At 48.1% G+C, this 17568-nt stretch overlaps 2 protein-coding genes across 6 annotated transcripts in view; both read right to left on the bottom strand.

Annotated features, from left to right (window-relative positions):
- The window catches only part of REM1 (RRAD and GEM like GTPase 1), a 28075-nt gene extending 22658 nt beyond the window's left edge, over positions 1-5417 (bottom strand). The window contains exon 1 of one of the 3 annotated variants that reach the window (XM_083744693.1): positions 5117-5417. The gene's annotated coding sequence lies outside the window, so the exon portion shown is untranslated. The remainder of the gene's footprint in view (positions 1-5116) is intronic. The other 2 variants (XM_083744692.1, XM_083744691.1) reach the window with 2 other exon arrangements.
- A 2392-nt stretch (positions 5418-7809) lies between these two features.
- Positions 7810-17164, bottom strand: LCN9 (lipocalin 9). Of its 3 annotated transcripts, none has more exons than XM_083744786.1 (7): positions 17058-17164; positions 15061-15201; positions 14123-14262; positions 12371-12441; positions 10391-10483; positions 9200-9301; positions 7810-8099 (listed from the first exon to the last, which is right to left on the bottom strand). In XM_083744786.1, exons 2-7 carry the CDS (start codon positions 15157-15159, stop codon positions 8074-8076), a joined length of 531 nt encoding a protein of 176 aa, XP_083600912.1. In that variant the 5' UTR covers positions 15160-15201; positions 17058-17164; the 3' UTR covers positions 7810-8073. The 3 variants fall into 3 exon arrangements, with proteins under 3 accessions (XP_083600912.1, XP_083600911.1, XP_083600913.1); XM_083744785.1 differs by having other exon boundaries at positions 17029-17151; XM_083744787.1 differs by lacking the exon at positions 10391-10483 and having other exon boundaries at positions 9200-9297; positions 12367-12441; positions 17029-17142.
- Positions 17165-17568: the final 404 nt, after the last annotated feature.

Consider the following 17568-nt stretch of genomic DNA (forward strand, 5'->3'; position numbering starts at 1 on the left):
CATTAACCCAGTGCTTTACCAGCTGCACTGGCTCCCAGTGGAGTACAAGGTCCGGTTTAAGGTGCTGGTTTTGACCTTTAAAGCCCTATACGGCCTAGGACCCACGTACCTAGGGGACCTCCTCTCCTGGTATGTCCCACGGAGGACCTTAAAGTCCACAAATGACAACATTTTGGAGGTCCCAAGTCGCAAGGTGGTTAGATTGGGCTCAACTAGGGCCAGGGCCTTTTCAGCACTGGCCCCGACTTGGTGGAACGCTCTGTCCCAAGAGACTAGGGCCCTGCGGGACTTGACATCTTTCCGCAGGGCCTGCAAGACAGAGCTGTTCCACCCTGGCCTTTGGTTTGGACTCAGTCTGACCCTTATGTTTCCCTCCCCTTACGGTTTTGATCTATGGGCTACTTTTAAAATGTGGCTGCATTTTAAATTGCATTTTAACCTGTATTTTAAATTGGGTTTCTTTCTTTCTTTTTCTTTTCCCCCTATTATGTTTTTACTGTGGTTTTATTGGTGTTAGCCGCCCTGAGCCTGGCTCTGGCCAGAGAGGGTGGGGTATAAATTATGATGATGATGATGATGATGATGATGATGATGATGCTCTAACCAACTGAGCTACAAGTCCCATATGATGCTGAGGCTTCTGGGAGCATGGTTAACGGTCAGGCATGTGCATGGTCACAGAAGCTCATCGTATTACAAAAAATATGTTATTGTGATGATGATGATGATTTTCATCATCACCATTATTACTGCATTTATAGCTCCCATTTTTCTCCAAGGAACTCAGTCTGGTGTACCTGGCTCTCCCCTCATCCGTTAACCCCCACAACAACCCTGTGAGGTAGGTTAGGCTGAGGGACAGGGACTGGCCCAAGGTCACCCAGTGAGCTACATGGCCAAATGTGGATTGGCTCTCCCAGGTCCTAGTCCGACACTCTAACCCAGGCATAGGCAAACTGGGACTACAACTCCCATCATCCCTAGCTAACAGGACCAGTGGTCAGGGATGATGGGAATTGTAGTCTCAAAACATCTGGAGGGCCGAGTTTGCCTATGCCTGCTCCAACCACTACACCACACTATTACCCATTTTTACAACGAAACGGTGCTTATTCCCAAGTACAGTGGTATCTCGGGTTACAGACGCTTCAGGTTACAGACTCTTCTAACCCAGAAATAGTACCTTGGGTTAAGAACTTTGCTTCAGGATGAGAACAGAAATCGCACGGCGGCAGCGGGAGGCCCCATTAGCTAAAGTGGTGCTTCAGGTTAAGAACAGTTTCAGGTTAAGAACGGACCTCTGGAACGAATTAAGTTCTTAACCCGAGGTACTACTGTAGATGTGTTTCACAATGAAGACTAGCAAACTGTTTCTTGTTTGTTTCTGTTTTATTTTGGGGGTTTGTTTTTGCGCTAACATGTCAGGAATGAAGCAGCAGAGGTCAAGCGTGGAATGGCAAGCATTTCACCCCAAGAAGAAAGAAAAAATAAAGTCAAGCGTGCCTGGGCTCTCAGCTTCAGTCCTTTGGTGTAAAACTACAGGATGTCAGAGATCTGCCTAGCAAGGTTGCTGCTGCACCTTAGAAGACTGTCACAAAGCACTGGCTACCATAAATTATAGCTGGCAGAATGCATCTCCCTTTCCAAAATACAGTGGCTCAACTGGTTCATTCTGCACATCTGGGATCAAGGTCCTGCAAGCAGTTTTGCTGCCTGGTGCAAAGTGAAGCACTCCAATTGTCGCAAGACTCATTTTCTCTCTAAGTCAAGTTCGTAGCCCTCGTGGATGCAAGCAAACTTGAAACCACACAATTGGGTAGAATATCAGAAAACCAAAGGGGAGCCATGTTCTGTTCAGAAGGTTAAAAGAAAATCGAAAGTGCTCATAGTTATCTCCGACTTGGACTACTGCAATGTGCTCTACGTGGGGCTACCTTTGAAGGTGACTCGGAAACTACAACTAATCCAGAATGCGGCAGCTAGACTGGTGACTGGGGGCGGCCGCCAAGACCACATAACACTGGTCTTGAAAGACCTACACTGGCTCCCAGTACGTTTCCGAGCACAATTCAAAGTGCTGGTGTTGACCTTTAAAGCCCTAAACGGCCTCGGCCCAGTATACCTGAAGGAGCGTCTCCACCCCCATCGTTCTGCCCGGATGCTGAGGTCCAGCGCTGAGGGCCTTCTGGCGGTTCCCTCATTGTGAGAAGCAAAGCTACAGGGAACCAGGCAGAGAGCCTTCTCGGTAGTGGCGCCCGCCCTGTGGAACACCCTCCCATCAGATGTCAAAGCGATAAACAACTACCTGCCATTCAGAAGACATCTTAAGGCAGCCCTGTTCAGGGAGGTTTTTAATGTGTGATATTTTAGTGTATTTTTGGTTTCTATGGAAGCCGCCCAGAGTGGCTGGGGAAACCCAGCCAGATGGGCGGGGTACAAAGAATAAATTATTATTATTATTATTATTATTATTATTATTATTATTTAGCAAAACAAGGAACATACTGTATATTAGGGCACAATAAAATCACCATGGTCAGGGTTTGCAGGGAGAATTCCATGCTCTTCAAAGCACTTTTCCAAGGCTCGCAGAAGAGCAAACTAACCAAAAGTCACTAAGAACACAGTTTTCCTGGGCGCAGAATCCAGATGCTACAGAACAATTTAGGGAAAAGGTGGGCAGATTGCAGGCTTTTTTGGGAGGGGAGGGTACTGGAGCCCCAATCTCCACTAACCAAAGCCTGGTGCAGAATTAAAGAACACTGAGACAGAATTAAAGAACACTGAACCCAGGAATTTGCTTTTGAGTATCCGAAGTGAGCAGCAATCACACACAAAATCCAAGCCTGGTTACTGTTCCGTATAATTTAGGAACGTGAGAGTTGCCATCGTTTTGTTGCTGGTATTGATAAAACAACAGGGAGTCAGAAACCCTCCCCGATCAACTGCAAATCACGCAGAGATCTGCCAGTAGATCCTGATCTACCCTTCACCACACCCTGGCTTTTAGGGACAGCAGACCAGAGAGGAATAGTTATCTCGACACACTTCATAAATGGGTGCCGGAAATGGCAGGGTTGGAGAGAAATGTCCAAATTCCCCCAAATTTCAGTGTCAGCTTCAATCTCATCAGACTAGAGTCACACACACACACACACACACACACACAAAGGCTGGAGAGGAGATGGAGCATTAGAGTAGCTCCATTTCCTTTAGAACAGTTTCTATCCAAATATGATTTTGGTTTTAAATGCAGTGTAAGGTAGTCTCTATGGGAGTATATTGTATTTAATTATGGGGTATCAGAGTTTTTAGGGGGCTAACCAGGCTGGGATAGCTGGGATAGCAGGCTTGTTGGTTTGAGAATGTCTGATGCAGATTTTTCGATTTCGTTGTTTTGTATGGGACAATGACACTAAAGATTATCGTATTGTATTGTAAAGGAGGGGGAGGAACTGTGCTATTTTTCTAGAAAAAGAGGTGCCAGGTGTTCATCACGAACACCTCCCTTGTTCTCGTATAACGGCAATGGCACCCACCTGAGAGGGGGCCTGAACTGAGTTCCGGTGAGTTCTACCTGAAAAAAGCCCTGGGGACGAATATGGCTTTGCTTACTTCCCAGTTAGCAGGAGCTGAGCCCCTGCTCGCCAGTTCCTGTCTTAAGGAGGGGTGGCCTGGACTTTATTTATAAGTTGGAAAGGAAGCAAAGGGCAAAGGATGTGAAAGTTAGCCGTTGGAAACAGATGGAAAACATCTCTGAATTGCTGGGAAGAGCCAGCCTGGACGGGGCGGGGGGGGGGGGAGGCTTCAGGGTCCTGGAGGAGAACCAGCAACCCCCAGGCCATCGCAACCCCACTTTGCACATTGAGGAGGCAAGTTCAAACAGTCTTGTTTAGGGCGGCTTTCAAGAATTGCTCCTGACTCTCAGTTTTGCTTTGCTTCCGATGGCCTGGGTGTTTTCAGATTTTTGCCTGCTGCTGAATCAGCTTTATCAATATTAACCGCTGCCTTCCTTTTTCCCGCATTATAACCATTATCTCTTATCCTGACTTTCAGGATATAAATCCCACCAAGGGGGCTATGCATTCTCTTTTGCTTGGGACCCTTTTTTAAAAGCTGAAGTTGTGGATTTTTAGCAGCTGACAAACAAAGTAGCTGGAGCCCTTCTCACTCCAAAAATAGTGTGTGTGTGTGTGTGTGTGTGTGTGTGTGTGTGTGTGTAACACAAGCAACAACATATCCTGTGGGGTTGTTTTCTTTTTTTTTCCAACCCAGGGTCTGGTTTCATGGCAGTACCAGTAACCCAATGCCATGGCACGGTTTTGCCAGATTCCAAAACATGGTTAAAAATTCAGAAGGAAAGTTGTTTGCAATGAAGGACGCCATTGTCGTCGCTGCGGTGGCATCAAATTACACACATACACACACTACACAGACCCTACGAACTGGCAACCAGTTTTCACTTCTGGGGTCCGGACCCTCGCATAAGAAGAATAAAGGCAAGAGTGCTCCAGGGCATGTGCAGAGAACGTTTCCCTTTCGCTGATCCCCACCACCGCCAGGCTAGGGCAGGCGGACTGAGTAGGCAGCACCGGGCCTTGGCACATCTCAGAGTATTAGGGCTGGGGAGGGGGATATTCGGAAACTCTCTCTCCGAGGGGCCACAGCTGCTTCTGCGGTAGCCCCTCAGCCCCGAGGGAGGGATCCAACTTCTCCAGCGGACCCGGTTCCTCTGGACGAATACAGTCCTATCTGAAGAAGAGGGGCGCATGCAAAGAGGCTGTCCAGAAGTCGTCAGCCCTGAGCGCACTCTGCGCGCGCTCAGGAGCCCTCTCGCCCGCATTCTTATCCCCCAAAGTTCGGAGCGGCGCCCTCCGCAAGTTTCCAAGGGAGAGCCCCGCTTTCCAGAGCCGGGCGCTGCGAAGAGAGACTCCGGGATGGCGAAGGCTGCCGCGCTCGGATTTGGAGAGAGGACGGAGATGGCGGAGAGCGCGGACCGTCCTCGGTTTTCCTCGACTCGCCGTCCGCCCCGTCTCCCGTGAAAGCTATCCAGCCAGCCCTTCTCTGCGAACGCGTGGAAAGTCTCCCCCCCCCCCCGCCGCCCTGTTCTCCTTACCTCCGCCTGTTGCTGGCGGTTCCGTCGGCAGGGCGCTCTCAAGGGGTCCCCACGCGCGTAAAAGCGCACCGCCCGTGCGCCCCGTCCATCGCGTCCAGCTTCATTGCACAGCGCCGCGGCGCGCCGAGGGAGGGACTTTTAAGCCCGGGGAGGTCCCTGCGCGCCGCTCCTGGTGGGACACACCCCCTGCCAAACCCCAGCGAGCCGCCCTCTCGGCCTCGGCCGGCGAGAGCGCCTCTGAGCGCGTGAAGACGGCCCCGCGTTTCTCCAGCGCGCGACTGCCGGTGTCCTCGACGACCGCCTCGGCTGGAGAAGCTAAAAGGATCCCCGCCCTCTGGATCAGGCCGAAGGTCCTTGAAAACGCGGGCGGGAGAGGGGTAACGCAGGCGCACGGTGTTTATTCCCCTTTTATCAGATTAGAAAACTCCTCGCTTCTCAGGCACACGGCGCGGTGATCTCCGCTGTAGAGCAAGCAAGTGAGGAATAAGCAGTAAATAAACATCACCCGTCGGACAAAGTTGATGTTGTGGGCATCCGAAGTTGTTGCGCTTTCTTTAGCGGATTCGCAAAAGTTATTGAGGGTTTTTAAGGCTATCGCCCCCTATTGAGCTTTTTTTTGGGGAAACCACAGATAGAAATTTGTTGTTGTCGTTTAGTCGTGTCCGACTCTTCGTGACCCCCCTGGACCAGAGCACGCCAGGCACCTCTGTCCTCCACTGCCTCCCGCAGTTTGGTCAAACTCATGCTGGTAACCTCGAAAACACTATCCAACCATCTCGTCCTCTGTCGCCCCCTTCTCCTTGTGCCCTCCATCTTTCTCAACATCAGGGTCTTTTCCAGGGAGTCTTCTCTTCTCATGAGGTGGCCAAAGTACTGGAGCCTCAGCTTCACGATCCTTCAGAATGGAGAGGTTTGATCTTCTTGCAGTCCATGGGACTCTCAAGTCTCCTCCAGCACCATAATTCAAAAGCATCAATTCTTCGGCGATCAGCCTTCTTTATGGTCCAGCTCTCACTTCCATACATCATTACTGGGAAAACCATAGCTTTAACTATATGAACCTTTGTTGGCAAGGTGATGTCTCTACTTCTCAAGATGCTGTCTAGGCCTGTCATTGCCCTTCTCCCAAGCAGCAGGCGTCTTTTAATTTTTTGACTGCTGTCACCATCTGCAGCGATCATGGAGCCCAAGAAAGTAAAATCTCTCACTGCCTCCATTTCTTCCCCTTCTATTTGCCAGGAGGTGATGGGACCAGTGGCCATGATCTTCGTTTTTTTATGTTGAGCTTCAGACCATATTTTGCGCTCTCCTCTTTCACCCTCATTAAAAGGTTCTTTAATTCCTCCTCACTTTCTGCCATCAAGGTTGTGTCATCTGCATATCTGAGGTTGTTGATATTTCTTCCGGCAATCTTAATTCCGGCTAGGGATTCTTCCAGCCCAGCCTTTCGCATGATGAATTCTGCATATAAGTTAAATAAGCAGGGAGACAAAATACTGCCTTGTCGTACTCCTTTCCCAATTTTGAACCAATCAGTTGTTCCATATCCAGTTCTAACTGTAGCTAGAGCACATTGTTCGCCCTCGCTTCCAACCTGCCATTCAGCCACAAGATCACAAAGAAATACGAACTCGGCCAGCCTTTTCCAGCCAATGGCTTGTCTTGTCCAGCATCTTGTTCCTACAGTGGCCGACCAGATGCCTGCAGGGAAAGCAGCAAGCAGGATTCGAACACAGGAGCCCGGCCCCCTCCTGGGATTCAGAAGCATGGCTGCCTCCAGCTGTGGAGGCAGGAATTACAGAAGTTGTCCTGGTTTCTGATTGGATCCTGCACTGTCCTGCTTGTTCTCATAGGACGACTCTATTTTTCATCGGGAAAATGTTGGAGGGTACAGAGGTGCCCGTCAAAAGATGTTGGGCACTGACTCCATCAGTTCCAGGCAGCCTGGCCTATGGGCATGGAAGGGGAGTTGGAGATGAAGCTGGCATTTTCTGGAGCAGAGCATCCACGAGGCAGCTTGATGATGATGATGATGATGATTTTGGGGACACGAGTGGCGCTGTGGTCTAAACCACAGAGCCCAGGGCTTGCTGATCAGAAGGTCAGCGGTTCAAATCCCCGCGACAGGGTGAGCTCCTGCAAGTAGATAAATAGGTAAAGTGCAAGTAGATAAATAGGTACCACTCCAGCGGGAAGATAAACGGCGTTTCCATGTGCTGCTCTGGTTTCACCAGAAGCAGCTTAGTCATGCTGGCCACATCACCTGGAAAAACTGTCTGCGGACAAACTTCGGCTCCCTTGGCCAGTAAAGTGAGATGAGCGCCGCAACCCCAGAGTCGTTCGCTACTGGACTTAACTGTCAGGGATCCTTTACCCTTAATGATAATGATAATGAAAATGAAAATAAATAAATAAATAAAACTCTGCCCATCTGGCTTGGTTTCCCCAGCCAATGTGAGCAGCTTCCAACAAAATATTAAAAATACATTAAAACATCAGTCATTAAAAACTCCCCTAACCAGGGCTGCCTTCTAAAAGTCAGATAGATGTTTATCTCCTTGACATCTGATGGGAGGGCGTTTCACAGGGAGGGTGCCACCACCAAGAAGGCCCTCTGCCCGGTTCCTATGTGTTCAACCCCCCCCCCATAGCCATTCTGTTCCCCCCAAAATAATGCTTCTGGCCAAGAGAGAAGCTTGCAAAGTCTGAGCTATAGATTTATTTTAAAATCAGTTTGGGGGAGGTGGGGGAACCTGAAGGAAGGTTTGTTCTTCTTCTTGTTGCAGGATCAACTTTTACAGGTCAGAGACAGGGAGGGGGAGACATCGATCCATCATCATTGTCGCCATCATCCAGCCAGAGTAACTATTACCAAGTGTTTCTGATTATTCACCAATGATTATATATTCACATACACACACACACAGTAAAGAAATGCCATTTCTGGGTATTAGGAATTAATCCACTTGTGGAGTGCATTGTTCTGTGGAGGAAAGGAGAGAAAAGGGTCAGGAAAATTGGTAAGGAGGAAGGAAACTGGGGCGATTGATATTTATTTATCAGAAATATTAGTATCTCGCCATCCTGGTTCAAAACTGAGCCAATCAACATAGTTAACAAACTGATAAATTTAGAAACAGTAGATCTTGTTTTTTTTTGGGGGGGCGCTTATTTTTTCATTTCATTCTTGTTTTTATTCTTTGTGGTTTTATCTTATATTTTTGTCTTGTACTTTTATGCTGTGAAACACCCTGAGTTCTTCAGATTATTATATTATTAATAATAATTTATTATTTATACCCCGCCCATCTGGCTGGGCTTCCCCAGCCACACTGGGCTGCTTCACACCAAATATTAAAATACAGTAATACATCAAACATTAAAAGCTTCCCTGAACAGGGCTGCCTTCGGATGTCTTCTAAAAGTCTGGTAGTTGTTCTTCTATTTGACATCTGCTGGGAAGGTGTTCCACAGGGCAGGGGCCACCACCGAGAAGGCCCTCTGCCTGGTTCCCTGTAACTTGGCATCTCACAGTGAGAGAACTGCCAGAAGGCCCTTGGAGCTGGACCTCAGGGTGGTATACAAATTTAATAGCTAGCTAACTAAATAATAACTTACAAACCTACAGTGGACGCTCGGGTTGTGAACGTGATCCGTGTGGGACGCATGTTCGCAACCTGCAGCGCCCACAACCCGCAGCGCCACATCTGCGTACACACAGGTTGCAATTCGGCGCTTCGGCGCATGCGCAAAGCGTGATTTAGTGACTCTGTGCATGCGCGAGCGCCAAAACCCAGAAATAACCCCTTCTGGTACTTCTGGGTTTCGGCACATCCGTATCCCGAAAATGCACAACCTGAAGCGTCTGTAACCCGAGGTATGACTGTATTCTGCCTGTGAAAGAACAGGAGATAAAGTGTGTGTGTGTGTGTGTGTGCATGCGCGCACACATTTAATAATTGAATTATAGGGTTGGAAGCGACCCCAAAGGTCATGTAGTCAAACCCCCTACCATGCAGGAATATTTTGCCCAACGTGGTTATCGAACCCACAACCCTGAGATTAAGAGTCTCCTGGTCTTACCGGCTCTTTCAAAGAATCTGATGTTCCCCTCGGGAAATCCTTGAGCCAAGGCGAAATCCTTGAATTTATCTTCGATGGCGCCTCCAACGTCCAGTCTCCTACCTTTAAACACAAGCAAAGGTTGGGTAAGTCTGAAGAAGAAGAAGAAGAAGAAGAAGAAGAAGAAGAAGAAGAAGAAGAAGAAGAAGAAGAAGAAGAAGCAGCAGCAGCAGCAGCAGCGTTTGGATTTGCTATCCCGACTTTCACACCCCTTCAGGAGTCTCAAAGCGGCTAACAATCTCCTTTCCCTTCCTCCGCCACAACAAACTCTCTGTGGGGTGAGTGGGGCTGAGAGACTTTGACCAAAATGGTCAAAGGCCTGGAAACGATGCCTTATGAGGAACGGCTAAGGGAGCTGGGCATGTTTAGCCTGGAGAAGAGGAGGTTAAGGGGTGATATGATAGCCATGTTCCAATATATAAAAGGATGTCACATAGAGGAGGGAGAAAGGTTTTTTCTGCTGCTCCAGAGAAGCGGACACGGAGCAATGGTTCCAAACTACAAGAAAGAAGATTCCACCTAAACATTAGGAAGAACTTCCTGACAGTAAGAGCTGTTCGACAGTGGAATTTGCTGCCAAGGAGTGTGGTGGAGTCTCCTTCTTTGGAGGTCTTTAAGCAGAGGCTTGACAACCATATGTCAGGAGTGCTCTGATGGTGTTTCCTGCTTGGCAGGGGGTTGGACTCGATGACCCTTCTGGTCTCTTCCAACTCTATGATTCTATTCTATGATTCTAAGTGTGACTGGCCCAAGGTCACCCAGCAGCTGCATGTGGAGGAGTGGAGATGCGAACCTGGTTCCCCAGATTATGTGACTACCGCTCTTAACGACTACACCACACTGGCTCTCAAGTCTGGAAATGCCCAAATCTCTGTTCGCCATACATAGACCATCTAAAGTATCTCCTTCCTGCCATCTTCCCCGGATGACTGATCAGACAGTCAGGAACAGATTCCATCATGGAGCCAAGGTAGTGTTTTGATGGAGGGTCTAAAGGAATCGAAAGCCTACAAAGGCGCTGAGTTGTCCCCAGCGCTGGGGCAGAAATAAAATTTAAAATTCTTGGACAAGCTAAGTGGGGATGAGCCCGAAGGAAGGAAATAGCTTTCTACTGAACCCCAGATCTGCCCCATCCGACATTAGAACACGTACCAGACAGGTACATCGCTGCGTAAGTGTCCAACGTCACATGGAAAATTATATATCTATCATAATCAGCAGCCATGATGTGAACTGTGGATTTGTCTGCAAAGGAAACACCATAAGACGTTAGCTATAAGACAACTTTGCCCCATATCTGTGCTCGAAGGTCTAGGGAGCAGCAGAAGCAACACTCTTTTTTTAAAAAAAGAATAATATTTATTGAAGTTTCAAAAAAGTTACAAAAAAGAAAAAAGAAAACAAAAATATGAAGTACAGAAAAATAAAAGCAGTTAAAAACAAGTCAATCTTTCCATATCTTGCCTTTCATTTACTTGTTTCCCTGACCTCCTCACACCTCCCTTTTTTGTATTCTAGTTCAATTGGTTATTTCAGCAAATCCTTTCGCTTTTATCTTAATAATTTATCTTAATATATTGTAACTTTACATTCTCACCTGTTAACATAACATTACTGCTAAAACCACATAACTTTATTCCAGCATCCTTCTAACATCAGAAACAACACTCTTAGCCACTTTAAATATTCACAAGATCTCCTGCCACCTCATTTGATATAGCTTTTTTGGGGGGGATTTACAAAGATGAAACTCTGGGCCCGAAGAAGTGCCCCCCGCCTTTGCCACGACCGACCACCGTTAAAAGTAATGGTAAATTCTAACATTGAACCCTTGGAAATCCACGAAGGTGCTGTCCCTCTCCCGACCCTCTCCCCCAGAACGGCTCACTTTGGTTCCTCCCATGGGTAGGACTCGAACTCATGGCTCCAAGTTACAAGAAAGGAGATTGCGACTCAACATAAGGAAGAACTTTGTGAAAGTAAGAGAACTTTGACTCCCTTGGGAGGGGGTGAACTCTTGGTTCTTGGTGGTTTTGGAAGCAGAGGTTGGATAGCCATCCATCAGGGATGCTTGAATTGAGATTCCTGCCTTTTAGGGGGGTTGGATGAGATAACCTAGGGGCAGCAGAGCTGGACCTCAGTGTCCAGGTAGAACGATGAGGGTGGAGATGCTCCTTCAGGTATACTGGACCAAAATAAACAACAATCTGACTTTTAGAAGACATCTGAAGGCAGCCCTGTTTAGGGAAGTCTTTAATGTTTGATGTTTTGTCATGTTTTTAATATTCTGTTGGGAGGCGCCCGGAATGGGCGGGGTGTAAATAATATATTATTATTATAATTATTGTTATTATTATTATTACTATTCGCTCTGCAGCTGGCATCTGACTGGCAATGCGAGTGTGCTCCTGGGCTTGGGTTCAGGGCGCTTAGTGAGCACACCACTTGCATCTGCAGCCCGTGGCTCGAAGGGAAGCTGAAGGGAGCTTCCTCCAGGGGGCAGTGCCACCAAGATGAGGGAGAGAGGGAAGGGGAGAGGCTCCGCTGTTGGCAGGGCTTCCTGAAGAGAAAAAGAGGAGTTTGGATTTGATATCCCGCTTTATCACTACCCGAAGGAGTCTCAAAGCGGCTCACAATCTCCTTTCCCTTCCTTCCCCACAACAAACACCCTGTGAGGTGAGTGGGGCTGAGAGACTTCAGAGAAGTGGGACTAGCCCAAGGTCACCCAGCAGCTGCATGTGGAGGAGCGGGGAAGCGAACCCGGTTCACCAGATTACGAGTTTACCGCTCTTAACCGCTACACCACACTGGCTCTCACACTGGCTCCTGGGCACAAACTTGCTTGCTCAAGTCCAAGTGGGAGACACGGGAAGTTTCCAGTTTGCCGCTCAGAAGCAGCCATGTGGCAGAAAGCTTTCCTCCTACCCCTGCAATTGCCCAAGCTGGCGTGAAAACGGTTTCCTGCTTCTGAGGTCTGCTTAAAGCAAAGGAGGGGAGGTTGACACATCAAAGCTACATGGCACTGGGCTCCATCACGGGCATGCATGACACGACACTGACACCCCCCAATCTCAGGCCCAAGCCGCACCTCCACAACAAGATATGAGGGTGACTCGTGGCTCTTATACCTACTGGGAACTTGGAATATACCGGGTCGGTTGGTGTGCATTAAGTTCTTGGTTGTTTGGGTGCAGGTGCCGTTCCTGGAAAAGAAAGCTCAGTTGAAAGACTTCCACGCAAGAGACGCAGCCGGCTTCGGCCCTCCCTCCCCTGCTTGTGTTTTCTAGGGTTCAGGAAATAAGCATCGCAGAAACCCACAGATTTGTGATCCATCTTGTCACATGCCACCCCGATCTCCGAGCTTCGCGATACCCCAGGGATCCCGGTGTTTCCCTTGCATTTGTGATTCCTTTGGGAAAGGAGGCGCAGTGGAAACAGGAGTGTCTGTAGGATGCAAGCTGAGCCTACAAGAGAGGGGTTCCTGGCATCAGCACCCTAGAAGGGTCTTTTTTCTCCCACAGGTGCAGCTGTGGGTTCAGACAGATATGAGCCATGGACACCTTGACCAGGTCCAACTCCAATCCGAAACTCAACTCTCCAACTCTGCCTTTTCTTCAGACTCAAGGGCATAGCTGTCAACGTTTCCCCTTTTTTAAGGGAAATTCCCTTATTCTGAATAGGATTCATAACAAGAAAAGGGGAAAGTTGACAGCTATGCTCAAGGGAGGCAGCCCTTCCATTTGCCATCCATTTGGCTTTCTGAATGGCTCGTCGCCTTCCTTTCGTTCTTCCCAATGGCTCATCTCCCAGGCGATTTCCTGAACTTGGATTATATTTTAACCTTTGCTTCCGCGTCTAGCACCCAGGTTAACCCTCCAAGCATGGATTCAGTTCTAACTCCTGTTGGACCCGGGAATTTTGGGGAGTCTTGGTGCCTCCCAACTGTACCATCTTATAATTCTATGATTCTGTTACTATTGGCACATAAAACCCGTAACAATTTGGGACTAGTTTACCTATGAGATTGCCTTACTCTACATGTGCTCTCTCAAACATGTCGATCAGCAGAATTGGCACTGACACAAGTGTCACATATGACCCATTGTGCTGTTGTACGAACTGGGTCATTTGGTGTGGCAGCGTCAACACTTTAGAACTACTTGTGCTCTTTGTGGTGCCTGCTAAAAATTTCCCTGGGTTGAAAGTCCTGCCCAGTATGAATGAATTTTATTATTTCGGTCACAGACCAGTTGCAGCCCACATACAATAACAAGGAAGTCATAAAACACGATAGGGATACATTTGAATTTGCAATTAGGTATAACAGGGACAATACAGATATAGCAACAGTTTAAAAATATATAAATTAAGGAACCGGCATTTGCCCACAGACAGCTTTCCAGGTCATGTGGCCAGCATGACTAAACCGCTTCTGGTGCAACGGGACACTGTAACGAGTGCCTGAACTCACGGAAATGCTGTTTACCTTCCCGATGCCATGGTACCTATTTATCTACTTTCACTGGCGTGCTTTTGAACTGCTAGGTTGGCAGGAGCAGGGACTGAGCAACGGGAGCTCACTCTGACGCGGGGATTCGAACTGCTGACCTTCCGATCGGCAAGCCCTAGGCTCAGTGGTTTAGACCACAGCGCCACCTGTGTCCCTCTATAACCTCTTAAGATACAGGAAGATAATGAACTGGAACCCGTGACCTTCCCTAGAGACCAACTTCATACCAAATCGGACCCTTCTTCCATCCAGCTCAGCATTGCCTACGCTGCTACACAACCTGGCAAGACTGAGCAATGGCCCAAACACCACCCAATGATTTCAGGAAAAGGGTCCTAGGCCAGCATCGATTAGATCAGTTTGAAGGTACTAACAGCATAACGTTAGCAGTGAGTTTCAAGTCGCCGCTATCAGAAACCGTCACACGGTGGTCCATCTGCGCCGTCAGATTGTCGCGTTCCGGCACCTCAGGTGTAGTGGAAACCATTGCGACGGGATGCCATAAGCCTGCAACCTGAAACAGAATAACCGCATTGAGCAGCCAAACTCCTCCTGAGTATTGTCCTACCGAAGGTGAAAGCAGCAATGCTCTTGTATCTGGGAGAAGGGGAACCCCAAAGCAACAGGGCTTCTACTCTAGAGCAAAGCTGCTCAGAGGAAGAAGGCTGTCCAAAGTCTCAAGGAAGGCAAGACCAGGGGAGTAAGCAAAAGGGTCGCCATTATCTCCAGGAGAAACTGCCACTGGGTTCTGCCTTCTCTGCTACTGATATCATACCCTCCAACATTTCTCCAATGGAGATAAAGGTAAAGGGACCCCTGACCATTAGGTCCAGTCGTGGCCGACTCTGGGGTTGCAGTGCTCATCTCGCTTTATTGGCCGAGGGAGCCAGCGTGCAGCTTCTGGGTCATGTGGCCAGAATGACTAAGCCGCTTCTGGAGAACCAGAGCAGCGCACGGAAACGCCGTTTACCTTCCCGCCGGAGTGGTACCTATTTATTTACTTGCACTTTGATGTGCTTTCGAACTGCTAGGTTGGCAGGAGAAGGGACTGAGCAACGGGAGCTCATCCCGTCTTGGGGATTCAAACCGCCGACCTTCTGATCAGCAAGTCCTAGGCTCTGTGGTTTAACCCACAGCGCCACCCACGTCCCGCCAATGGAGATAGGGGCATCCTATTCCATCACCTACACAATTTCTCTGATGAAAACAGGGGCATCCTATGGCCACTAAACGAGGCGTTTGAGGGCCAAGCTCTTGGGGACTTTTTCATCATGCCAATCTGGCTTGAAAGCCCCACCTGAAAATCACTTACCTTTCGGGGCTCGAAGTCTGACTGCACAGGGATGTGCGCAGCGACTGGGAATATGCAGGCAGGAGACAGTCCCAACACCAACAGCAGCGCAGGCCTCATCCTGGAGGTGTCTTTCTCCTGATTTTAGCATGAACGGAGAACCTGGGAAGATGAGAACGAAGGATCAACATCGCAGCAGCCCAGTTTATAGATTTGCCTCCAAATGTCTTTCAAGCAACTCTACCCAGCAACGTAGGGGGCGATAGTGAGAGCAACAGGCTATGTTGTGGATTGATGGAGGAATAATAGCAACACTTTTGATTGCCTTCCATCCTATACCTTCATTTACAAAGATGGGTGGAGAACTGTCTTGCCCAAGGGGCTGTTTGGTGTTGATCAAAGACTGTGAAGATCTCTTTGGGCATCAGAGGAAACGAGTACCTATCACGCTTGTTCTTTCAGGGAAGGGAGGTTAAAGACTGACACATGCCAGTTCTGGCTAGGAGCTGAGATCACAGGGGCTTAAAGCCCTGCGATTTTTTTTCCCAACAAAAGAGCGGGAAGAATAGAAGTATGCAGGGGCACATCCCCTCCAACATTTCTCCAATGAAAATTGGGGTGCCTTTCTGCAAAATGGCAGTGAAGTGTCAAGTATCCTGATACCACTGTGAGAAACTTCAAATGGTGCAAACAAAAACACCACAAAGTCCCCTATGATATTCTCGCAAGAAAGCTGGTAAATTGTGAGTCCAAACTACAAGAAAGAAGATTCCACCTAAACATTAGGAAGAACTTCCTGACAGTAAGAGCTGTTCGACAGTGGAATTTGCTGCCAAGGAGTGTGGTGGAGTCTCCTTCTTTGGAGGTCTTTAAGCAAAGGCTTGACAACCATATGTCAGGAGTGCTCTGATGGTGTTTCCTGCTTGGCAGGGGGTTGGACTCGATGGCCCTTGTGGTCTCTTCCAACTTTATGATTCTATTCTATGATTCTATGAATGAGATAACTGTTAGGTGGATTTGTAGCTGGTTGGCTAACCAAACCCAAAGAGTATCCATTTAATGGTTCCTCATCATCCTGGAAAAATGTGACAAGTGGGGTGCCGCAGGGTTCTGTCCTGGGCCCGTTGTTGTTCAATGTCTTTGGAAACGACTTGGACGAAAGAATTGAGAGGATGCTCATCAAATTTGCAGACGGCACCAAACTGGGAGGGGTAGCTAATGCCGCAGAAGACAGAATCCGGATTCAAAATGACCGTAGCAGATTGGAGAACTGGGCCCAAGCTAACAAAATGAATTTCAATAGGGACAAATGTAAGGTTCTGCACTCAGACAGGAAGAACCAGATGCACAAATATAAGATGGGGGACACCTGGCTTACTAGCAGTACATGTGGAAAGGATCTAGGGGGTCTTGGTGGACCACAAGCTGAACATGAGTCAACAGTGTGATGCAGCGGCGAAAAAGGCTAATGCTATTCTAGGCTGCATCAATTGTAGTGTCCAGATCAAGGGAAGTAATAGTACCACTCTATTCTGCCTTAGTCAGAACACACTTGGAATACTGTGTCCAGTTCTGGGCCACACAATTTAAGAAGGATGTTGAGAAGTTGGAATGTGTGCAGAGGAGGGCAACCAAGATGATCAAGGGTCTGGAAACCAAGCCTTATGAGGAGTGGTAGAAGGAGCTGAAGAGGAGGCTGAGAGAAGATAATGACAGCCATCTTCAAATATCTTAAGGGCTGTCACATGGAAGATGGAGCAAGCTTGTAGTCTCCTGCTCTGGAGGGTAGGATTCGAACCTTGTGAGGTTGTGGACTCTCCTTCCTTGGAGGGTTTTAAGCAGAGGTTGGGTGGTCATCGGTCAGGGATGCTTTAGGTGAGATTCCTGCATTTTGGGGTTGGACTAGATGACCCTCGAGATCCCTTCCAACTCTATGATTCTATGATCTCTGTAAATGGCAGAAAAAAACTACACTTTTTATTATCTCACACAAAAAGCCAAGAATAAGCCCCAAATACCTGCACCACCCCTCCTCAGAAGGAGGGTGGGGAATTATCAACGTAGAATTACACTACATCGCCAACCAAGTGCGCCACATAATCCCAGGCATTCTAGAAGACAAGATGAAACAATGGGTTCATGTGGAGAGAGACACAGTCGAACCCACAGCAAACTAAAGAAAAGAAAACAAACTAAAGAAAATCCCCACAAAACTAAAAGGGTTCGCACAGTCCATGCGTAAAGCATGGAAGGAAAATGTAGGCAAATTGTCCCCATCCCCACTCACACACCCCCCCCCCCCGGCTCATCAACCCACTATTCCATCATGCAGCACAAAACTTCCACATAAAGACTTGCCAAGCCAAAGGCTGATGCCGCTTAGCAGACTCCTAAAAAAATTTACAAACCCTTATCATTTTCATCCCCAAAAAGTTTTTGATTTGAGTTTCCACTGAAATGAGGCTGCATTTTAATGTTGTACTTAATCTTGTTTTTAAGTTGTATTTTAATCAATTGTTTTTACCTGGT

This window comes from Podarcis gaigeae (genome assembly GCF_964106915.1).
Source record: "Podarcis gaigeae genome assembly, chromosome: 6".
Classification (NCBI taxonomy): domain Eukaryota; kingdom Metazoa; phylum Chordata; class Lepidosauria; order Squamata; family Lacertidae; genus Podarcis; species Podarcis gaigeae.

Excerpts from the sequence above, each read along its gene's own strand:
- LCN9 (XM_083744786.1), bottom strand. The coding sequence starts at position 15,159 with ATGAGGCCTGCGCTGCTGTTGGTGTTGGGACTGTCTCCTGCCTGCATA. Across the intron at positions 14,263-15,060 it reads CAGACTTCGAGCCCCGAAAG|GTTGCAGGCTTATGGCATCC; the intron begins GTAAGTGATTTT and ends ATTCTGTTTCAG. Across the intron at positions 8,100-9,199 it reads CAGATTCTTTGAAAGAGCCG|AACAATGCACTCCACAAGTG; the intron begins GTAAGACCAGGA and ends TTTCCTCCACAG.